General features: G+C 44.6%; 1 protein-coding gene across 4 annotated transcripts in view; it reads right to left on the bottom strand.

The window, feature by feature from the left end:
• Nucleotides 1-25028, bottom strand: part of ZC3H7A (zinc finger CCCH-type containing 7A) — a 193972-nt gene that overhangs the window by 7946 nt on the left and 160998 nt on the right. For all 4 annotated transcript variants that reach the window (XM_068244740.1, XM_068244737.1, XM_068244738.1 and 1 more), the window contains exons 18-22: nucleotides 18966-19099; nucleotides 18761-18866; nucleotides 16751-16859; nucleotides 14949-15070; nucleotides 3133-3296 (exon numbers count right to left, since the gene is read on the bottom strand). In XM_068244740.1, coding sequence (XP_068100841.1) covers nucleotides 3133-3296; nucleotides 14949-15070; nucleotides 16751-16859; nucleotides 18761-18866; nucleotides 18966-19099 — 635 coding nt within the window. The remainder of the gene's footprint in view (nucleotides 1-3132; nucleotides 3297-14948; nucleotides 15071-16750; nucleotides 16860-18760; nucleotides 18867-18965; nucleotides 19100-25028) is intronic.

Raw genomic sequence — 25028 nt, 5'->3', positions numbered from 1 at the left:
TCATTGCAACCCGGAAGTAGTAAGAGGCCCATGGATTTAGAGATGTTCGCCGGCGAACGGTTCGGGAACCGTTCGCCACATCTCTATCAGTCAATAGCATAGCCCCCATACATGCTATTGCTATCAAAATTGCTACATATGTTATCCTCTTGAGGACCGCAGTGCTAAACCCCCCTAAGTGACCAAGCCATTATTGGTAAAATAGGCCACTGCAGCTTTAAGGCCAAGCTGCAGAGCCGCACAACACAGCACACAAGTGATTCCCCCCCTTTTCTCCCCACCAACAGAGCTCTCTGTTGGTGGGGTCTGGTCGCTCCCCCATGTTTATTTTTTTTTAATACAATTTTTTATAATTTTTTTTTAACAAAAACCACTGTTTCTTTAATTATGTTCCCTCCCCACAGCCGGCCAATCATGGCGATCGGCTGTCATAGGCTTCTGCCTATGAAAGCCGATCGCTCTCCAGTGTCCCAGGGGGACAGCCGTGTCACACGGCTGTCCCCAGTACAGAGCTGCTGCCGATCGCAGCGCTGTACCATGTAAATAGACAGCGATCACACAGTCTAACAGTCTTCCAAGCGACGATTGGCGCTCGAGACTGAAGGTGGGGCGGAGCTCCGCCCCCCAAGCAGGAGATGCGCGTGCATCCTGCGCAATCTCCTGCATTAGCGGGCCTTAGGACTTTACGCCGATCGGCGTTAGGCGGTCCTGGGGATGCTGCCGCGGCCACGCCCATCGGCGTGATGCGGTCGGCAGGAGGTTAAGGAAGTTATTGGGTACAAATCAAAAATTTTTTTTTCAAAAAGACCTTGTAGAGTTAGAGAAAATCGATTTTAAATATGCTAAGAAAAATGGTTTTCAAACTGTCATTTTTCTGAGTTTAAAAACATTTTTCTTTGTATTTTTAAAATTGATTTTCTCAAAAACTACAAGATCTTTTTGAAAAATAATTTTTTTGATTTGTCCCCATTTTTCTTCTTAAAGAGAATCTGTATTGTTAAAATCGCACAAAAGTAAACATACCAGTGTGTTAGGGGACATCTCCTATTACCCTCTGTCACAATTTCGCCGCTCCTCGCCGCATTAAAAGTAGTCAAAAACAGTTTTAAAAAGTTTGTTTATAAACAAACAAAATGACCACCAAAACAGGAAGTAGATTGATGTACAATATGTCCACACATAGAAAATACATCCATACACAAGCAGGCTGTATACAGCCTTACTTCTGAATCTCAAGAGATCATTTGTGTGTTTTACCTTCTGTCCCCTGCTTCTCTCATGCACTGAACATTACAGGCTTCCTGCAGACAGCTCTGCATGTGCCTGTGTTTGTAATTCCTCAGTATGTGTTAGCCAGCTACTTTCACAGCCTAAGAGGAGGATTTTTATCCAGCTCTCTTCTATCACTGATGTGCGCAGCTTATGTAAATAAAACACACACTGGAGTGTGCATAGAGGAACAGACCAGCAGGAAGAGTTGGCAGCCTTCCAGACACAGGCCGACAAGTCTGACAGGGGAAAGATACATTGATTTATTACAGACACCGTGATAGTACAAAGTGCTGCAGTGAGCCAGAACAGATTAGAATAGGTTTAGAATAGGTTTAGGAACTTGTAGGATGGTAGAAAAAACGTCATTTTTGTTACAGAGTCACTTTAAGGTGAGTAGCAATTTTGGTGACAATAGCGTGAAAACTCGTGAAAAATTATGAATGATTATACAAAATCAATTGAATAAATAATTTGTAATTACATATAGGTGTAATTGCTAAAATGTATGCATCACGGATGTCTAGTGGTCCCTACCCACCTCTCCCTCATACAGCATACCTGGTATCTAGCGGTCCCACCTCCCTCCACCAGACAGCATGCTTGGTGTCTAGTGGTTCCCCTCTTACTCCCATAGCCTGTTTTCTGATGGCCTAGTGGCCGCCCTGCCTACTTCCTTGAGTCATATTTGACAGTGGGGATGGTGTGTTCAGAGTGATGTGCCGTGTTAGTTTTCCGCCACACATAGCGTTTTGCATTTTGGCCAAAAAGTTCCATTTTGGTCTCATCTGATCAGAGCACCTTCTTCCACATGCTTGCCGTGTCCCCCACATGGCTTGTGGCAAACTGCTTACGCTTTCTGTTAACAATGGCTTTCTTCTTGACACTCTTCCCTAAAGGCCAACTTTGTGCAGTGCACGACTAATAGTTGTCCTATGGACAGATTCCCCCACCTGAGCTGTAGATCTCTGCAGCTCGTCCAGTCACCATGGGCCTCTTGACTGCATTTCTGATCAGCTCTCTCCTTGTTCGGCCTGTGAGTTTAGGTGGACGGCCTTGTCTTGGTAGGTTTACAGTTGTGCCATACTCCTTCCATTTCTGAATGATCGCTTGAACATTGCTCCATGGGATGTTCAAGGCTTTAGAAATCTTTTTGTAGCCTAAGCCTGCTTTAAATTTCTCAATAACTTTATCCCTGACCTGTCTGGTGTGTTCTTTGGACTTCATGGTGTTGTTGCTCCCAATATTCTCTTAGACAACCTCTGAGGCCGTCACAGAGCAGCTGTATTTGCACTGACATTAGATTACACACAGGTGCACTCTATTTAGTCATTAGCACTCATCAGGCAATGTCTATGGGCAACTGACTGCACTCAGACCAAAGGGGCTGAATAATTACACACACTCCACTTTGCAATTATTTATTTGTAAAAAATGTTTGGAATCATGTATGATTTTCCTTCCACTTCTCACGTGTACACCACTTTTTATTGGTCTTTCATGTGGAATTCCAATAACATTGATTCATGTTTGTGGCAGTAATATGACAAAATGTGGAAAACTTCAAGGGGGCCGAATACTTTTGCAAATCACTGTATTTTGGCCACCATTTTGCTTCTATACATTGTTTACATTCACAACCTGACTGTTTACGATCAAGCTGATTTCTATTAAAATTTGCCCTGCCCAATTTTGGGTTTAGCTGAGCTTTAGTAATAAAGTCTACTGGAATGGCCTCTTATGATTATGGACAGATGAAACTGGCAATGCATACACCTTTCTGTTACATGTGATGTCAACATTTCTGCTGGATTGCACTGAATATTTTAGCTCTGTTGATCCACTGTACCAAAAGCAGCCTACCTTTTGCACAGACTGAAGGATCCAGTGGGGAAGCGATGCTGCCATATATTCTGGTCATCTTCCGAGTGGAACACTTTCTCTTTATGTTTTTCTGAAGAGATATGCACTTTCCACTGACGCTCACTATTGCAGTTCTTTCCACACAGCCAGCAATGAAAGTCAACCTGTAGGAACAATACATTTTGTGAAAAACTACAAAATGGCAATATCTAAAATGTCCAACCAATGATTAACCACTTCCCTACCCTAGGGGTTTACCCCCTAACAAAAACAACCAATTCTGTACATTTCACACTCCTCCGATTTATTAGCTAATAACTATATCAGTACTTATCACACATAAATGATCTATACCTTGTTTTTTTGCCACCAATTAAGCTTCCGTTGGGTAGTAAATTTATACTATAAGAATGATTTTATTTTATATGCATTTCAAAAGGAATGAGAAACAAAATTAAAAAGTCATCATTTCTCAGTTTTCAGCCCTTATAGTTTTTAAATAAAAAGTGTTAATGTAGATCAAACCCACACATATTATTTGCCCTTGTGTCCTGTTTATTAACATTTAAATTATGTTCCTAGCCAATGTATGGCGACATTGGGCTCTATTCACAAAACTTCTCATACATGACTTATTTTTCACTTAATTAATAAAAATAATCATTCAATAAAGGTGAAAAAGCTTTGTAAATCAAGCCCAATATTTTATTTGGAAATAAAGGTGTATTTTTCCATTTTGGGTTTTCTCATTGTACTTTATCAGTAATAATATGACATATTTGCCAAAATAACAGCAATATACCCTCATGGCATACAAATTTAAAAAGCTAAGCCTATGTATTAGCCTCCACCCCTGTAGTTAGCCAAATGTGCCCTTTTATTCCCCGCCCCCCATAGATGGCTAGGTGTTCCCCTTTATTCCCTCCAGTATAGACAAGCAGGATGCGCTCCTTATTAGCCCCTCCCTCATATAAAAAGCCAGATGTGCTCCTTTCTCCTCCCATCCCCATTGATAGCCAGGTGTGACCCTTTGTTCTCTCCCTCCCATAGATAACCAGATGTGCCCCTCTATTTCCCCTACCCCCATGGATAGCCAGGTGTGCCCCTTTATCCCCCCAGTATATCCAGATGTGCCCCTTATTAGCTACTCCCCAGTATAAAAATCTAGATGTGCCGCTTTGACACCCCACCCCCATTGATAGCCAGGTGTTCCCCTTTGTTCTCTACCCTCCCCATAGATAGGCCAGGTGTGCCCCTTTGTTCTCTGCCCTCCCCATAGATAGGCCAGGTGTGCCCCTTTGTTCTCCCCCTCCCCATAGATAGGCCAGGTGTGCCCCTTTGTTCTCCCCCTCCCCATAGATAGGCCAGGTGTGCCCCTTTGTTCTCTCCCCTCCAGATAGACAGGCCAGGTGTGCCCCTTTGTTCTCTCCCCTCCCCATAGATTGGCCAGGTGTGCCCCTTTGTTCTCCCCCTCCCCATAGATAGGCCAGGTGTGCCCCTTTGTTCTCCCCCTCCCCATAGATAGGCCAGGTGTGCCCCTTTGTTCTCCCCCTCCCCATAGATAGGCCAGGTGTGCCCCTTTGTTTTCTCCCCTCCCCATAGATAGGCCAGGTGTGCCCCTTTGTTCTCCCCCTCCCCATAGATGGGCCAGGTGTGCCCCTTTGTTCTCCCCCTCCCCATAGATAGGCCAGGTGTGCCCCTTTGTTCTCTCCCCTCCCCATAGATAGGCCAGGTGTGCCCCTTTGTTCTCCCCCTCCCCATAGATGGGCCAGGTGTGCCTCTTTGTTCTCCCCCTCCCCATAGATAGGCCAGGTGTGCCCCTTTGTTCTCTCCCCTCCCCATAGATAGGCCAGGTGTGCCCCTTTGTTCTCCCCCTCCCCATAGATAGGCCAGGTTTGCCCCTTTGTTCTCTCCCCTCCCCATAGAAAGGCGAGGTGTGCCCCTTTGTTCTCCCCCTCCCCATAGATAGGCCAGGTGTGCCCCTTTGTTTTCTCCCCTACCCATAGATAGGCCAGGTGTGCCCCTTTGTTCTCCCCCTCCCCATAGATAGGCCAGGTGTGCCCCTTTGTTCTCTCCCCTCCCCATAGATAGGCCAGGTGTGCCCCTTTGTTCTCCCCCTCCCCATAGATAGGCCAGGTGTGCCCCTTTGTTCTCCCCCTCCCCATAGATAGGCCAGGTGTGCCCCTTTGTTCTCCCTCTCCCCATAGATAGGCCAGGTGTGCCCCTTTGTTCTCTCCCCTCCCCATAGATAGGCCAGGTGTGCCCCTTTGTTCTCTTCCCTTCCCATAGATAGGATAGGTGTGCCCCTTTGTATCGCCCCCATAGATAGCCAGGTGTGCCCCTTTGTCCCTCCCCATAGATAGTCCAGGTGTGCCCCTTTGTTCTCTCCCCTCCCCATAGATAGGCCAGGTGTGCCCCTTCGTTCTCCCCCTCCCCATAGATAGGCCAGGTGTGCCCCTTTGTTCTCCCCCTCCCCATAAATAGGCCAGGTGTGCCCCTTTGTTCTCTCTCTCCCCATAGATAGGCCGTCCGCGCCCTCCGTGCCGTTCTGCCGGGTCCCCGCCGCTCATAGCCCCCCCCGGACGGCTCCCGACCCCACGACCAGCGTCGGGCTCTCTGCCTGTATCAAGATGGCCGCCGGCCCTGGTCGCGGCTGCGCACTCCGCATTGCCGCTAGTGCAGCTCCAGGGCCAGTCCCCCGATCCACGCATCCTGTTGCAACAGGATGCGTGGATCGGAGGGCTGGCCCTGGAGCTGCGCAGCCGCACTAGCGGCAATGCGGAGTGCGCGGCCAGGGCCGGCGGCCATCTTGATACAGGCAGAGAGCCCGACCCTGGCCGTGGGGTCGGGAGCCGTCCGGGGGGGCTATGAGCGGCGGGGACCCGGCGGAACGGCACGGAGGGTGTGGACGGCGTCCTCCGTGTCCTACAAAGTTACACAGGTATATAACTTTTTTTATGTTTTTTTTAAACATTTGGCCTCGAAGTCCTTTAAGGACAATTATCAAAACAAACCATAATTCCACAACACACATTTGATTCTTGGAACTGCTGGCAGACAACACACAGGTTTTTATGCACCTTTTCATAGCCCGTGGGCAGAAAATGCCACGTGTGCCTGATCATAGAGCAGTTCTCATGGTGGACGTTTCTATGGAGGACTGTACCATGCACAGGTTCCCAGTTCAACCACATCACAGAGGCAGTGCTTAAAAGCTGTAACCATCAGACTTAAGGCCCAAACTCACTGGAAGATGGACCGGGGTACCCACAGCAACGCAACCGGACAAACGAGCATTCCCCGACCCATCTTCCTACCCACGGGAACATGCGAGGTCATGTGACGGGCACGAACAAGAATTGAAATTATCGTGGTACTTTGTGCAGAGTTGTTGGGGATTTTAAAGATCCGATCCACTGTGACAGTCATAATCGCCGCGTCCCAAAACGTTGTGATCATTTAATCGCGCACATGTATCCATGTTGTGAAAACAATCACTCATCATGCAAAAAATTGCCAGTCACTGGAAAAATCTCTTGAAAAGTCGCGATGTGGGTATGTAGCTTGAGATTACTTCAGAAGGTCTGGAAGCAGAGGAACAGGATCAGAGAATACAGAGCTCAGAACTGTCGCTATGCAGTGTGTAATAAATCATCAGCTTTGAGCTCTGATCCTGGGTCTTTTCTTTTGACGCTGTCACGAAAATTACAGCCAGGGAGGACTCATATTGCATGGTGGATGTTAGCAGGAAGAAGATGAAGGTATGTTGTCTTTCCTTTATTAGCTTAAAGATGCAGAATCTCTTTGCCATGCACCTCAGTCACACTAGTGTGCTTCTGTCCGCTTTTCAGCAACAATCTGTAACAGTGATGTGCTGATAAAAAGTGGACATTCATGCAACATCAATAAAGACAGGGAAAACCATGAAGAAAGGATCCGCAACCAGACTTGGCTCGATGAAAAAGTGTCTATTCTTTTATTAGAAAAATCCACATGACAAAAAATTGTGCAATAAAATCACAGGATCACCTGACGCGTATCGGGCTTACAATCTGCCCTTAGTCATAGCTAAAGTGAACCGGTTAAGGAGGTGGCTTATAAGTAGTTGAAGGGAGGAAGGACTCCACCCCTTTTCACATAACAACCAAGTCCTTAAAGGGACATTACATACAAATAGTGAAAGCATCCTTCAAATTCCAAAGTATTGCAAAGTATATAAAAAGATAAAAGTAATGTAAAAAAGTTAACCACTAGGACAAGTATGTCATTACAAAAGCCTGCACACAAAAAAAGGGGGGGGGGGAGGGTTTGAACAGTTTGAAACCGTTTAAACATCCACAAAATTCAGTAATCATACACTAACTTTAAGTCCCAACGTTTATTCAAACCAGAGGGGGTGTGAGTGCCTAATTTATGGATCCAATAGCCCTCGCGCTTCAATAGAAGCCTTTGTAAGTCACCTCCCCTAGTAGGAAAACTGACTCGTTCAATTCCTTGGAAACTGAAGGTTTTTAGATCACCCTTGTGTATAGTTTCAAAATGTTTGGAGACTGCTGATTTTTTAAAGGTTTTCCAATGTGTGCCGCAATAATGTTCCGCTATTCGTGCTCTCAGATTGCGGGTTGTACACCCCACATACTGAACCCTGCATTCAGAACAAGAAATTACATATATGGTGTGTTTCGTATGGCAGTTAACATATTGTCTGATAGGAAAATCAGTGTTAGCTGAATATGAAAACACAGAGGTTCCTCGTGTGTGACAATGACAATAGTTACAAGTACGAAATCCACAGGGGTATGAACCCACTGTGGCCAGCCATTAAGGAGTACGTAATGAAGACGGAGACCTAAAAAGACTGGGGGAGAGAATAGAACCCAGGGTTTTGGCCCTTCTAGCGGAGAAACGACATCCACTGTCGAGAATTTGTTTAAGTTTTCAACCTGAATACAGGACTGGAAGGTACTTCCTCACAATATTAGTGATTTTTGTAAATTCCAGGCTGTATTCTGTGACAAAAGTCACATGGTCTGCCCTGGCCTCATCCCGTCCCACAGTCCTCAACAGGTCAGAATGTGTCCTCCTAGTACCCTTTAGACGCCCCAGCTCCAGCTGCTTGTTGGTATAGCCCCGCTGTTTTAATCTATCTTCTACCTGGTTAAGTTCTGATTGTAAATCCTGTGGGTTAGAGCAGTTACGGACTGCTCTAGTAAATTCTCCCGTGGGGATGGCATTAATGGTATGTCTAGGATGACATGAATTGGCGAGTAAGTTGAATTACCTGCCGTGGCCTTGCGAAACGTACGTGTAGAAACCGAGCAGGAGACAGGGTCACCAGTCATGGTTAGATCCAAATAGTCAATTTTGGTGGTATCTGTGTTCATGGAGAACCTTAGATTAAACTTATTGTCGTTTACATAATCAAGGAATTCCCCAAGAAGGCCAGGAGGACTCCCCACCCCAACAACAAATGATCAATTAACTTGCCATACCAAACGATATGACAGGCATAGGGGTTAGAATCTCCAAAGATGCGGAGCTCATGTTTTTTTCTAATAGTGTTGCAAGCACCCACTTACCCCCCTGCTTCTATATATTGCACACCACATATATGGGCACGCCAGGGACTACTGCCTTTTCGTACTCACTGCCTCAAAGCTTTTCATCATGTTCCATTCCTGCAAGCTGGAGCCCAATCTACTCATTTTAACATGCATGGACTTGGGTATGCTTCAATCTTACCCTCTAGCCTGCCTTCTTATTCTAATATGTTACCATCTCCTCCTAATTTAGTGCCCCAGAACCTTATACGAACTGGTACTTACTCTGGACAACATGCTGCAACCTCTCAAGGTCACACTTTATCTGGGAGTACATTTGTACATCCAAACTATGCTGCAGGCATTTTACAACATAATATTGAATTAATACCCTCTTCAAAGACTAACATCTTATCACAATCTCCCAAAATGTCCACAGAGACTTCTACAGTCATTGATGTTGATTCATCCTCTAATGGCACTGTTTATAATGATATTGCAGTTGATTTGTCTGTAATTTCTTCCAAGCCAGTTGAAAATTCTAATGTATTCAATTATCATTTTGATCCTTGTGATAATTTAGATTCTTTTGGTAATTTACTACAAGATTCTGACCGTAGAAGCAAATTTATGTCTGTGTTTTCTAGTGACAGCAATGCCAGGAGTTTACAACCTGAACTTACTTTACATTCCTTACAAACTACTTTAGAATGTTTAATGGATAAAGAGGTACCGTACACCTTTGGTGGGATGTCACTCGTTTAAAACACTATTAGTAAGGGCATCATACCTAGAGGCTTGCGTATAAAAAAGATTCCCACTACGTTATATTCTGATAAGTTCATTTTGGAATGGAACCAGAAAAAATTATAATGGAAACTAAACGTGTTAAGTTTTTGAGGGACACCAATGATTACAGCCGCAATGTTGTTTATGAGTCGGGGAGGTGGGAATCTTTTTATAGGTCACCCAAGTCCATTCTTAAAAAGTTCACCCCTCGCAAAAATGTAAGTTTCAGTTCACCAGACAACTCAGGATCCCAGTCGGATAATTCTGAATCATCGGAGGTTAACCGCAAGAATTTACATTCTATGTTTGCGCCCTGCTCTCCAGGTGCGTTTCTTTTTTGTTTCCGTTTTTTGTTCTTGGTTGTTCTCTTGGGGGTTCTGTAGTATGAAGGAGGAATGGTTAAGGGCTCTGCCTCTGACACAGGAGACCTGGGTTCGAATCTTGGCTCTGCCTGTTCAGTAAGCCAGCACCTATTAAGTAGGAGACCTTAGGCAAGTCTCCCTAACACTGCTACTGCCTATAGAGCATGTCCTAGTGGCTGCAGCTCTGGCGCTTTGAGTCCGACCAGGAGAAAAGCGCAATATAAGTGTTTGTCTTTTGTCTTTATTTTTTCTGGTACCACCAATCCTACAGCGGTCCCTCCGGTACTTCAGACATCCGGGGTTCCCATTCCTCCTTCATACTACAGAACCCCCAAGAGAACAACCAAGAACGAAACACGGAAACAAAAAAGAAACGCACTCTGAAAGCAGGGCGCAAACATAGAAAATCGCAGAACCACTTAATTGTGAATACATACTCTGCTTCCACCCATAATGTTGTTAATCTTTCAAAATATTCCCTTTCATTAGAGGAAGTAAGAGTTCTGTCCAGAGGTCTATCATTTGCTCCCTCCCACCATTTCGACCTATTTCGTACTATCTTAGACATTAACAAATTTGCCAGAAATTTGGTAGTCAAAAAGCATTTCCTTACAGAGAGTTCTGAGGCATCTGGTTCTGCCACGCCACAGTCTTTGAATGAAATTGAGGACGTTCCCTCTTTTTGGGACATTAGGACTCTGGTGGCTTTGCAGGACCTGGATACAAGGGGTGCTCCTGGGGTAGGCGTTGACCGGGTGGACCCAATGAGGGTTTCCAATCCCTCGTTCTATCCGGTCAATGCCAGATCCCCTGAAATTGACACCTTTCAGGACCTTATTGAAAAGGAACTCACTACTCTATCTAGGAACTCCAGGGCCCCATCCAACCTCACAGCCTCTGAGCGTCAAGCCTTGACGTCTCTTCAAAGCAATGTTGATATAGTCATACGTTCGGCTGACAAAGGGGGTGCGGTTGTTGTCCTAGATGCTATTGACTACCAACAGGAGGCCCTTAAGCAGCTGGGTGATGCGGATGTGTATCGGCCCTTGCTCCGGGATCCTACACAGGTCTTTCTTGGTGATCTTCAGGGGCTGCTGGATCTCGGGCAGAGCATGGGTGTCCTTTCCAAACGGGAGGCCGAATATTTATGTACTCTGCACCCCGTTGTGCCCGTGTTCCACCACCTCCCGAAGATCCACAAGCCTGGCACCCCCCGGGGCCGACCGTTTGTTGCGGGAATCGGCTCCGTGGGTGAACGCCTGGGCGAGTGGGTTGATGCACATCTTCAGCCTCTTGTTTTGAGGTTACCTGGCTATTTACAAGACACGCGTCATGTTCTTTCTAGCTTCAGCGATTTTGTGTGGGATGGCAATTTTACTTGGGTGACCCTTGATGTCACCTTTCCGTATTCTTACATTCCACATGAACTCGCACTTGAAGCTCTAGAATTTCATCTTGACAAATATTCTTCATTTGATGTTTCCCTGCGGGTTTTTCTCCTGAGGGCCGTGGAGTACCTCCTCACACACAACTATTTTATGTTTGATTTGGGGTTTTATCTCCAGAGATGCGCAGCTTCTATGGGGGCAAAATTTTCCCCATCCCTTGCCAACCTATATATGGGATGGTGGGAGGAGCTCCGCATCTTTGGAGATTCTAACCCCTATGCCTGCCATATCGTTTGGTATGGCAGGTTTATTGATGATTTGTTGTTGGTGTGGGGGGGGTCCTCCTGGCCTTCTTGGGGAATTCCTTGATCATGTAAACGACAATAAATTTAATCTGAGGTTCACCATGAACTCAGATACCACCAAAATTGACTATTTGGATCTAACCATGACTGGTGACCCTGTCTCCTGCTCGGTTTCTACACGTACGTTTCGCAAGGCCACGGCAGGTAATTCAATCTTACTCGCCAATTCATGTCATCCTAGACATACCATTAATGCCATCCCCACGGGAGAATTTACTAGAGCAGTCCGTAACTGCTCTAACCCACAGGATTTACAATCAGAACTTAACCAGGTAGAAGATAGATTAAAACAGCGGCGCTATACCAACAAGCAGCTGGAGCTGGGGCGTCTAAAGGGTACTAGGAGGACACATTCTGACCTGTTGAGGACTGTGGGACGGGATGAGGCCAGGGCAGACCATGTGACTTTTGTCACAGAATACAGCCTGGAATTTACAAAAATCACTAATATTGTGAGGAATTACCTTCCAGTCCTGTATTCAGATTGAAAGCTTAAACAAATTCTCGACAGTGGATGTCATTTCTCCGCTAGAAGGGCCAAAACCCTGGGTTCTATTCTCTCCCCCAGTCTTTTTAGGTCTCCGTCTTCATTACGTACTCCTTAATGGCTGGCCACAGTGGGTTCATACCCCTGTGGATTTCGTACTTGTAACTATTGTCATTGTCACACACGAGGAACCTCTGTGTTTTCATATTCAGCTAACACTGATTTTCCTATCAGACAATATGTTAACTGCCATATGAAACACACCATATATGTCATTTCTTGTTCTGAATGCAGGGTTCAGTATGTGGGGTGTACAACCCGCAATCTGAGAGCACGAATAGCGGAACATTATTGCGGCACACATTGGAAAACCTTTCAAAAATCAGCAGTCTCCAAACATTTTGAAACTATACACAAGGGTGATCTAAAAACCTTCAGTTTCCAAGGAATTGAACGAGTCAGTTTTCCTACTAGGGGAGGTGACTTACAAAGGCTTCTATTGAAGCGCAAGGCCTATTGGATCCATAAATTAGGCACTCGCACCCCCTCTGGTTTGAATAAACGTTGGGACTTATATTTAGTGTATGATTACTTAATTTTGTGGATGTTTTAACAGTTTCAAACTGTTTCTAACCCCCCCCCCCCCCCCATTTAAAAAAAAAAAATTCCTTGTGCTGCTTTCTTCCATACAGGCTTTTGTAATGACATACTTACTTGTCCTAGTGGTTAACTTTTTACATTACTTTTATCTTTTTATATACTTTGCAATGTAATTTGAAGGATGCTTTCCTCCCTCCAACTACTTACAAGCCACCTCCTTAACCGGTTCACTTTACCTATGACTAAGGGCAGATTGTAAGCCCGATACGAGTCAGGTGATCCTGTGATTTTATTGCACAATTTTTTGTCATGTGGATTTTTATAATAAAAGAATAGACACTTTTTCATCGAGCCAAGTCTGGTTGCGGATCCTTTCTTCATGGTTTACACTGGTGGCCTGGCTCTCCAGATCCTGCACCGACTGGTATGATGTATAATGGGGGTTGAGTGTTTATGAACTTGTACACTGCACACAATAAAGACAGGGAATTGTGCCTTGCCTACATTCTAGGTACAAGGTACATTCCTTGAATCCAACACCTACTGGGAAAGCTCATCTCTGACACAAAGCATTTCTTTCTCACAGGTTGTCTTGTCACTTCCCAGCAGTTCTAGAAGTTCATGTAATTACCGTAATTGTATGTTTTTTGATATTTGTGTTTTCAGCTTACTGTGAAAATGCTATATACTACAGACACTTTGTTACAGACTTCAAGCAACACTGTGCACAAATACAGTAGAGTCCTGGTTAACCATCCAGCAGTCTCAACTAACCGGAATGCTGAAGAGGGGGAGGGGGGGAGCTGTGGGGTGAGAATAAGGAACTTTAGCCTTTTAAAGAGCTTTGTGCATCAGAAGCGACTTATCTAACCTCCATGCTCCTTCTTCTACACTTATTACAGCTTCCAGCGACTTTCCTGTCTGCATATACGGCTCTAGGCATGTCACCTGACCCGTATCGGGAGCAGTACACGGAGTACACAGGAAAGCCGCTGGGAGCTACAGGAAGTGTAGAAAATAGCACCCAGTGGTTCGGTAAGTCGGTAACTCAAGCAACCGACAAGCACACATATCCTGCATCAGGGAATACACGCCTGTGCCGGAAAATAGGGATTCTACTGTAAATAATACTACACCCAAATGAGCTGATCTATGGTTACCAATTACATTAAAGATTCTACATTACAAAAATCCCTGCTGCCCCACCAGCTAAGCTACACTACAGACTAGACTACACTACATTTATCCCTGCTGCCCTACCAGCTAAGATACACTACACCTCACTACACTACCACTTTATCACCTGATCCTGCCACCGTGCTCCTCTCCCCCTCGCTCCAGCCGCTGTACACACGATCCTCTTCTCCAGCTGCTGATATACACTGCAGCCACCTGCTGTTATGCATCTCCAGGTCCTCCTGGCCTCTGTACTTCCTGATCACCTGGGAACCACATCAGGGAATACGAAGACCACGGGGAATGGAAAACCCAGAGCTGTATAGAGGCGGGTGGAGAAGAGGTTCACATGTACAGCAGAGCGAGGGGGAGAGGAGCGTGGCGGCAGAATGGGTAAGTGCTGCCCTGTGAATTCTGCACCTGTTTACCATATATTTGCAATATAAGACACACCCACTTTCCCCCCCAGTTGGGGGGGGGGGGGGTTAATGTCCCAATACATTGCTAGTAGTTTGGGTCACCCCGAGCTGCTTGGTTACTTTGTTGTACTGGTCCAAGCCCTATCCCATACAGCCATACCAATCCCTGCCATGTACTGATGAGGACCCAAAGTCCGAAACAGGCTGTCTACATGTAGGGTTGGTGTGGCTGTGTACTATTTAAACCTATAGGCTTGCTATACACCACTGGTTCTGGATGCTTGTCTGGCTTACAGGGGCGAAAATAAATAATTTGCATGTTCAGTAGTGGTGCATTGTGGGTAAACAAAAATGTTCACTCATAGCTGAATTATTGCAAGTTTCCTTCTGTTTTAAGAAGGCACATTTCGCCAAGCATTGCTTATTAGTAGGAGGGCTTTTATCCCCCTATACATTCCTAGTGGTTTGGGTCACCCCGAGCTGCTTGGTTACTCTGTTATATTCTGAAAAATACGGTAGTTATAATTTATTCAGTAAAAGTAATTGCAAGTTGTCAGTAATGATGGTTAATAAAATGCAAATAATTCTGAGCTGATGCAAATTTTATGCAGGCTGGAAATGGACCAGCCAAAAGCAGCAGCATATTCTATACACTATATCTCTGGACAGTTCCAGTGGATAGTCACCTACCGTAGGTTCTGCATAGTCAGTGGGCAGATGAATTTGTTTGTTGGCCTGACCGCACGCTTCATTCGCTTTCACAATCTTTTTGTTGTTAATGGGCATCTCACACAGTTTCTCCATATCCTGAACTGACCAAAACAGATACATGTTTAATGACAATAGGTTAGCAATCATTTATAGCTGTCCATAAACATACAGAACAAAATAAAATAACAAAAAATCAGCACATAAATACTGAAATGATTACAACCAGCCAGTAAAACTGTCCTACTTTTAATCTAACAGCAATAAAAAATAAATAAAAAAAAAAGAGAGATAGAAAGGTAATCTCTAAGTTGCAAATCCTTCTATAAAAGAGTACATGATTACAGTGTCCTCCACTTAGTCACTTCGCAGCTTGCCAAACAGTAGCAGAACCAAATTATAAGGTCTAGAAAAGCATCACGTATTAGTGCTCCAATCTACACATCAACAACTTACATTATAAGTCCAATGCCTTGGCTTCGAGCATACAAAAGTGCTTTCACAAAAACTGTTAAATGCGAACAGCTCTCTGTGCAGCACAAAGCTGAATATTTAGAGCTTTTATTACTGAGCCAACCAGAAGGAAGGCGGGAAGTGGGGAGTGCAGCACTAATATATGAAGCTGTTTAAGAAATGATTTGGGTCTGCTACTGTTTGGTATGGATACATGGAGGGCACTATAATCAAGTGTTCACCAATTAGCACTGATCTCTCTCTTTTCTCTCATTCAGCAACATACCCAGTACTTGTCAGCTGTTATGAGCTCATAACACACATACAACATTCTAAATTTGGGGGGGGTTGTGGTGTAATGGTTACTGGGTGCCAGGGGGGGGCGGAGATTAAATTCCAGCCATTGTTAGTGGCGATGATATAATTTGGTTGTCAGACATCAAGGGACGGTAGCAGCAGTGGCAAAGGGGACGCGAATATTAGCGACATCGTGTCTGTTAGAGCCAGATATCGGTAGAGGGAGGGCACATGTTAGGATAGGGTTAGGTACAGTATATTGTTAATTATCGGCAGATTTTGCTGTGTAGAGTCAGTTAGAAATCGGTAGAGGGAGGGCACGTTAGGATAGGGTTAGGTATATTGTTAATTATCATCGGATTTTGCTGTGTGGGGTCAGTCAGAGATTGGTAAAGGGAGGGCACGTGTGAGGATAGGGTTAGGTTTAGTGTTAATTATTAGCAGATTTTGCTGTGTGGGGGTCAGTTAGAGATCGATAGAGGGAGGGCTCGAGTTAGGATTGGGTTAGGTTTAGTGTTGATTATTGGCAGATTTTGCTGTGTGGGGGTCAGTTAGAGATCGATAGAGGGAGGGCTCGAGTTAGGATTGGGTTAGGTTTAGTGTTAATTATTGGCAGATTTTGCTGTGTGGGGGTCAGTTAGAGATCGATAGAGGGAGGGCTCGAGTTAGGATTGGGTTAGGTTTAGTGTTCATTTTTGGCGGATTTTGCAGCGGGCGTCAGTTAGGGTTAAGCATTGGTAAAGGGAGTGCTAGTGTGAGAATAGGGTTAGGTTTAGCGATAGTAAAGATGACCAATATTTTACTACCGGAAGTACATTTCACTGTCCAATAGTAGAATATTGGATATTTTACCAATGTTTTACTAGCGGCCATCTCCGGTGCCCATATTACCACGCTGTTGTGATGTATTACAGAACAAAAGCCAGGAGGCATTGCTTTCATTCTGATTATGCCAAGTAAGTTATGGATTAATACATAAGACATACGGTAAATAACAAAGTAATACCTCTCTGCTCTGCATCTGATATACTTACTTCCTAGGTCTCTCATATACGTCCAGATCTCTTTCTCTTCTTGGCTGTGAGCGAAAGCACAGTTCCCTATATACTGGCATTTTTTGCCAGTCACTATATGATGGCAGAGCTGCAGAAAAGACAATTTATTAAGGACATTTGTGTTTTTACAACGGTTATAAACCTACATATTTATGTAAAACCACAATATTGGTAAAGAGAAAAAAATTGGAATAATTTTCCATTAGCCAAGTGAATACCTTCTCTGCCACAAAATGAGCGAGGTAAACTAGAACAAAGTTAATAGGGATCTCTCCACACAGTTATTGAACCATGTGGGGTATAGAAAAATACCCCTTTTTCTCTTCTCATTCAGACAATTCTGAATGATATTCAAACATTAGCTTAGTAATGTTATGGAAAAAATGGGAGCAGCTAGGTGCAGTGTCTTTGGGAGACTAACCACCAGTGTATTTTTATTAATTTGTTATATAAACTTCAGGTTTGCTCCATACACAATTCTGCTATACTGTTCAGCTCGCATAGGGCAGATCAGTGTAGACAATTAATATTCACTGATGTAGTACACTGGGCTTGTGGGTTTTTTTAAACATGAACCACTCTTGCATAAATCATTTTATTTACCTTGTTGGCTGGGTTTCCAAAGCGTTTTTCCCATGCCAATGCTAGATCTGTTGAGTTATTTAAACTCCACCCACTAACTAGCCATAGCTCACATGAGGTAGTCCAGGAGCAGAAGGAGGCGTTGTCATTTGTTAACACTTTGCCTCAGATTAAACCTGTACATTCCTGGGTGGCAGTACCAAACTGTGCGCAAAGATCTTTGGGTTCTGTTACTAACTTTTATAGATCATTGACCAGATGCCAATAATTCCAGCTTGCATGCACGTCTTAATGCATATGGTGTGCAGCTTTAAACTAGACCAATCAAATGCACTAAAATGCCTATTTTGATTGTCCCAATTCAATTTCAAATTTCATCCCTTCCCACTTTCAATCATGGATAGAAACAGCAATATAATCCTAGCTGGCAGAGATGAAAACCCTTTCCCAATTGTACAAAAGAGTAATAAAACAGTTGGGATTACACTTTGAGAGTTTTAAAACCCAAAGAAAAAAAAGGTACATGAAAAAGGGACTCATCTGCACCACAACAAGACAAATCAGAGATAAGATAAAGTGGAACAGTTGCTCAGGGTGGCCAATCATAATGCTTGGTCTGGGCCTCTGCTCCACTTTTTTTCAAATTTTCCCTGCGCTGGTTTTGTTAAAGTGGATCCGAGATGAACTTTTACTCATTGCATAATTGTGTTCCTTTCCTATTGTTTATAGGGTATTTCTCAAGCCAAATACTTTTTTATTTTTGTTTTTATACTCTAATTCCCTATAAACTAAACAAGCCTCGCCCACAGGTTTTCAGAGAACCAAGGCATTTTCAGACAGTAGCAAGGGCTCATGGGAGCTCAGTCTGGGCAGGAGGAGGGGGAGGTATTACTAGCCAGAGATTTCAGAGGCAGAGGGGAGGAAGGAGGAGGGGGGATTAGGTTTTTTTTACAGGCTGAGTGCTCAAGATGCAGATAAGCCTGTCTCTGTGCAATGTTTACAAACAACATGGCTCCTGTCATTGGGCTCTATTCACAAAACTTCTCAAACATATGACTTATTTATAACCTATTTGATAAAAAAATAACCTTTCTGCACATTTACAAGCAAAATAATCACTCAAAGTAAGTTGTTCCTGATTAACTTCATTTCAATATTACTTTTCTTACCTTAATTATATTATATTTTTGCTCTTTGGAAGCTTAAAAACGTAACATAGATGAGGTGAAAACAGGTGAAAAAGCTATGTGAATAGAGCCCATTGTATCAAAGGTAGAAATAATCATATTCTATTGAAGCTGTTTGCAGCTAAACTATCTAAACTTTAAATAAGATATATAGATAAGTTACTTGTTATAGTTAGTTTTTCATCTCGGATCCGCTACTCCATTAAGTGTTAACAATCACCTCAAACTGTACTGGCAAAGGCTTTCTTGTTGGGCATGGTCTGATCGATATCCACTTCTTGCGCTCACTGGACATCACAAGCACAACCTGGCGATCTTTTACCCACCTAGCAAAATGTGTATATAACAGTACACTATTAGTTGCAATAATGGTAAAGAGACCTATTTTGTTCAACTATTAAAAAGACTTGGCGGTGTCTACTTACGTATGCCTTGCCTTTGCGCTGCAATATTTTTTGCTTTTGTCTGCTTCAATGACTTGGCCATTTCTCCAGCACTGCCCACACACAAGCTTAATATTGAAATGTGGATGTCCAGGATTATGCTGCATGCTTGCAAGCTTAAAACAAGTTGATAAAAGTAATTCAGATTACAAAGAAATCAGAAGACACATTTATAAACACGAACTTTCTAAAAACCATGCAAAGACAACATTTACCGTATATATTTCAATGCTGTAAATTACTTTTTTCCTATTTAGCGGTCACTTATACTATTATTACTATCATTATTACTATGATGGCTCGAACACTCCAACAGGTTTTGGACTAGTACTCTTCATGGCGAGTTTTCAAGGTTTATTTTATAACCACCGTTCAACTGTTAGAGCACTCACGAGCAGGTATGTTGAATCTCTATATCAGTCTTTTCAGGAAGTGGCTTTGAAAAGATTAAGACAGGGGACACACTTGTCTTTCAGTTTTCTGAACACCAAGTTTGTTTCTATGCAGGAAAACGCACGTTTTTTCACTGCAGCTTATGTAATTGATACAAAAAACTGACAAAATGTGCAGAATCATCATGCAGAATGTCAGGGTTTTTTTGCGCGCGAAAACCACATTAAGTGTGAACTAGCCCATTATTAACATGAGTTCTCAGTTTTTCTGTGAAGAAAACGTGCACGAAAACGGTCAACTGTGTTCCCTGCCTAAGGAAACACTGAGAATTTCCCATGGAGATATGGAGTAGCCTAGAATGGGCCTGATGACTGAAGTACAGTAAAGTTGCCATGCTCATGTAGCACTTTTACTGTTACTACCGCCGGGGAGCACCACCTATTATTATTATTATTATTATTTTAGTATTTATATAGCGCCGACATATTACGCAGCGCTGTACAGTGTGTGTATATATATATATATATATATATATATATATATATATATATATATATATATATATATATATATATATATATATATATATATTGTCTTGTCACTAACTGTCCCTCAAAGGAGCTCACAATCTAATCCCTACCATTGCCATATGTCTATATTATGTAGTGTAAGTACTGTAGTCTAGGGCCAATTTTAGGGGGAGCCAATTAACTTATACGTATGTTTTTGGAATGTGGGAGGAAACCGGAGTGCCCGGAGGAAACCCACACAGACACGGAGAGAACATACAAACTCTTTGCAGATAGTGCCCTGGCTGGGATTCGAACCAGGGACCCAGTGCTGCAAGGCGAGAGCGCTAACCACTATGCCACCGTGCTGCCCATTAACCCATAGTGCCATTTGGGTTACCAGGTTAATGAGTGCATTGCTGCGGTAATGCCCAGCATTCCGTATGCTACCATAGCAATGCGTACGTGGAGCCAAGTGTTGACGGGCGGTGCTCCTCCGGTGGTAGTAATGGTTAAAATTGTCGAGCCCTCCCTGCATGCAGCAACTTTACTGTTGAGTGCATCAGGCCCAATGTGTCAGTAAGATGTTCAAAGAGATAAAATTTACTGTAAGGGACATCTACATAGTATCAAAAAAGTCACTGTCACGCATTGTACTTTGGGTAAAATGTAAATTCTTTCTAAGCATGTATATGTGTATTTTTTTATGCAACCTGAAGCAAAAGATGGGTATATGGCCATAAATATTTCCTTTTAAACAAAACCATTTGCCTGGCTGTCCTGCTGATCCTCTGCCTCTAATACTTTTAGCCTAGACCCTAAACAAGCATGCAGATCATGCATGCTTATTTCAGGTGGGTGATACAGACACTACTGATGCCAGAATGATCAGGACTGCCAGGCAACTCGTATTGTTTAAAAGGAGACAAATATGGCAGACTCTATATACCTCTCGCTTCAGGTTACCTTTAAATGTTATATTTTCTTGTCATAGGGCATCTTTACAGGTGTGGTTGTTGTTTAAAGGGAACCTAAACTAAGAAGGATATGGATCTTTCTTTTTAAAATAATACCAGTTGCCTGACTATCCTGCCGATCTTGTGTCTCTAATACTTTCTGCCACAGACCCTGAACAAGCATGCAGATCAGGTTCTCTGACTGAAGTCAGGCTGGATTACTGCATGCTTGTCAGGGCTGTGAAGTCGGAGTCGTGGAGTCGGGGCAATTTTGGGTGTCTGGAAAAAATGCACCGACCCCGACTCCTAATGAATTTAAACTGTAATTAAAATAGAAAATATGATAAAATGCTCTATTTCTCAGATAATGGTCATCATAAATAATTTATACATACAGTAATAGCTGTGCTTAGTCCACAAAAATGAAATAAACCAATCAAAATTAGTTACTTGTGCTGCTTCAATAAAGCAGTCCCCGTATTTTTAAAGTCAGATATACACACTGATTGTGACTGTATATATGATGTGTACACAGGAATCTCATATATACGAAATAACATCTATGCTGTAAGTATAAAGCCTAATGTGTAGCCGTGTCACTAATAGAGATGGTGATAATTTTGCGTTGATTCTGATTTATGCAAATGTGCTCTTTGCTCATGAAATCAAATAATTTGATATGTTGTTAAAATTTGGTTTGGTGACTACGAATAAAATGGTACCTGAGAAGGATGAAAAGAAAAGTTTTATACATACCTGGGACTTCTTCCAGCCCCCTTCAGGCTAATCAGTCCCTCGCTGTCCACCTCCACCACCTGGATCTTCTGCTATGAGTGCTGGTAATTCAGCCAGTCAGCGCAGTCCGGTCACATGCCGCTTCCACAGCCAGGAGCGTTCTGCACCTGCGCAACAGTGCTGCGCAGGTGTAGTACGCTCCTGGCGGCGGAGTGTGTGCACGCGCACTACGCCAGACTGGCTCAAGTACCTGGACTCATAGCAGAAGATCCAGGTGGCGGAGGAGGACAGCGAGGGACTGATTAGCCTGAAGGGGTCTGGAGGAAGCCCCAGGTATGTATAAAACTTTAATTTCATCTGTCTCAGGTTTACTTTGTTACACAGTAGTACTATACTCTACATATGCACTCTCCACAGAGCTGCAGGGAATCCACTGAGAATGTTGTGCACGTTGAACACAGAGGTGTTGTCTATCCCCCATAAACCTGGTTCAGATTGTGCATGAAGAACGTGTAATAGAGGAAGAATCTCCTTATTCCCCTGCAGAGTACCTGCACATCACTCTTACATGTACCCACAGTTACATTGCCTAGAGCCTGATAGATGTTCTTTGTTCCGGCCTGTACCTTTTACAAGTACTCCTACCAAGGACTAGTTTTAGTCCATGACTAAAGGGAATAAATAAGGCAGTCTCCATATCCTTCTCACTTCAGTAGTTTTAAAAATCCTAAGCGTTGGCAGTTAAGAGACGAATTTCATGTTACATACTTTCAATCAACAAGATTGTAATATGCAAATTAGAGGAGTCGGAGTCGGTGGAATCCTAAACTGATGAGTCGGAATCGGTGGATTTTTGTACCGACTCCGCAGCCCTGATGCTTGTTTCAGGTTTGTGATTCAGCAACTACTGCAGCCAAAGAGATCAGCAGGACTGCCAAGCAACTGGTATTGTTTAAAAGGAAAAATCCATATCCCTGTCAGTTTAGGTTCCCTTTAACCACTTCCCGACCGCCCACTACACAGGGGCGGCGGGGAAGTGGAGCCCTGCAGGACGGCCTCACCCACAGAGGCGGCGGTCCATTTAAGGGCATGGGCGGAGCGATCGCGTCATCCGTGACGCGATCCTCCGCCGGCGCCTGTCACCGCTCGCTCGCCGCAACATCCCGCCGGCTATACGGAAGCGCCGGCGGGATGTTAACCCCGCGATCGCCGCATACAAAGTGTATAATACACTTTGTAATGTTTACAAAGTGTATTATACAGGCTGCCTCCTGCCCTGGTGGTCCCAGTGTCCGAGGGACCACCAGGGCAGGCTGCAGCCACCCTAGTCTGCACCCAAGCACACTGATTTCTCCCCCCCCTGCCCCAGATCGCCCACAGCACCCATCAGACCCCCCCCTGCCCACCCCCCAGACCCCTGTTTGCACCCAATCACCCCCCTAATCACCCATCAATCACTCCCTGTCACTATCTGTCAACGCTATTTTTTTTCCCCCCCCCCCCTGCTCCCTGCCCCCTCCTGATCACCCCCCACCCCTCAGATTCTCCCCAGACCCCCCCCCCCAGACCACCCCCCCCTGTTTACTGTATGCATCTATCCCCCTGATCACCTGTCAATCACCTGTCAATCACCTGTCAATCACCCGTCAATCACCCATCAATCACCCGTCAATCACCCCCTGTCACTGCCACCCATCAATCAGCCCCTAACCTGCCCCTTGCGGGCAATCTGATCACCCCCCCACACCAATAGATCGCCCACAGATCCGACATCAGATCACCTCCCAAATCCATTGTTTACATCTATTCTCTCCTCTAAACACCCACTAATTACCCATCAATCACCCATCAATCACCCCCTATCACCACTTGTCACTTTTACCTATCAGATCAGACCCTAATCTGCCCCTTGCGGGCACCCAATCACCCGCCCACACGCTCAGATTGCCCTCTGACCCCCCCCTTATCAATTCACCAGTGCATTAATTACATCTGTTCTTCCCTGTAATAACCCACTGATCACCTGTCAATCACCTGCCAATCACCTATCACCCATCAATCACCCCCTGTCACCCCCTGTCACTGCCACCCATCAATCAGCCCCTAACCTGCCCCTTGCGGGCAATCTGATCACCCACCCACACCATTAGATCGCCCGCAAACCCGCCGTCAGATTACCTCCCAAATGTATCGTTTACATCTGTTATCTTCTCTAAACACCCACTAATTACCCATCAATCACCCCCTATCACCACCTGTCACTGTTACCTATCAGATCAGACCCTAATCTGCCCCTTGCGGGCACCCAATCACCCGCCCACACGCTCAGATTGCCCTCTGACCCCCCCTTATCAATTCACCAGTGCATTAATTACATCTGTTCTTCCCTGTAATAACCCACTGATCACCTGTCAATCACCTGCCAATCACCTATCACCCATCAATCACCCCCTGTCACCCCCTGTCACTGCCACCCATCAATCAGCCCCTAACCTGCCCCTTGCGGGCAATCTGATCACCCACCCACACCATTAGATCGCCCGCAAACCCGCCGTCAGATTACCTCCCAAATGTATCGTTTACATCTGTTATCTTCTCTAAACACCCACTAATTACCCATCAATCACCCCCTATCACCACCTGTCACTGTTACCTATCAGATCAGACCCTAATCTGCCCCTTGCGGGCACCCAATCACCCGCCCACACGCTCAGATTGCCCTCAGACCCCCCCTTATCAATTCGCCAGTGCATTAATTACATCTGTCCTTCCCTGTAATAACCCACTGATCACCTGTCAATCACCTGCCAATCACCTATCACCCATCAATCACCCCCTGTCACTGCCACCCAACAATCAGCCCCTAACCTGCCCCTTGCGGGCAATCTGATCACCCACCCACACCAATAGATCGCCCGCAGATCCGACATCAGATCACCACCCAAGCGCAGTGTTTCCATCTATTCTCTCCTCTAAACACCCACTAATTACCCATCAATCACCCATCAATCACTCCCTATCACCACCTGTCACTGTTACCTATCAGATCAGACCCTAATCTGCCCCTTGCGGGCACCCAATCGACCGCCTACACGCTCAGATTGCCCTCAGACCCCCCCTTATCAATTCGCCAGTGCAATATTTACATCTGTTCTCCCCTGTAATAACCCACTGATTACCTGTCAATCACCTATCAATCACCCATCAATCACCCCCTGTCACTGCCACCCATCAATCACCCCCTGTCACTGCCACCCATCAATCACCCGCTGTCACTGCCACCCATCAATCAGCCCCTAACCTGCCCCTTGCGGGCAAACTGATCACCCACCCACACCAATAGATCGCCCGCAGATCCGACATCAGATCACCACCCAAGCGCAGTGTTTCCATCTATTCTCTACCCTAAACACCCACTAATTACCCATCAATCACCCCCTGTCACTGCTACC

This window comes from Hyperolius riggenbachi, chromosome 7, assembly GCF_040937935.1.
Source record: "Hyperolius riggenbachi isolate aHypRig1 chromosome 7, aHypRig1.pri, whole genome shotgun sequence".
NCBI classification, from domain to species: Eukaryota; Metazoa; Chordata; class Amphibia; order Anura; family Hyperoliidae; genus Hyperolius; species Hyperolius riggenbachi.
This window is presented reverse-complemented; position numbering and strand designations above follow the sequence as displayed.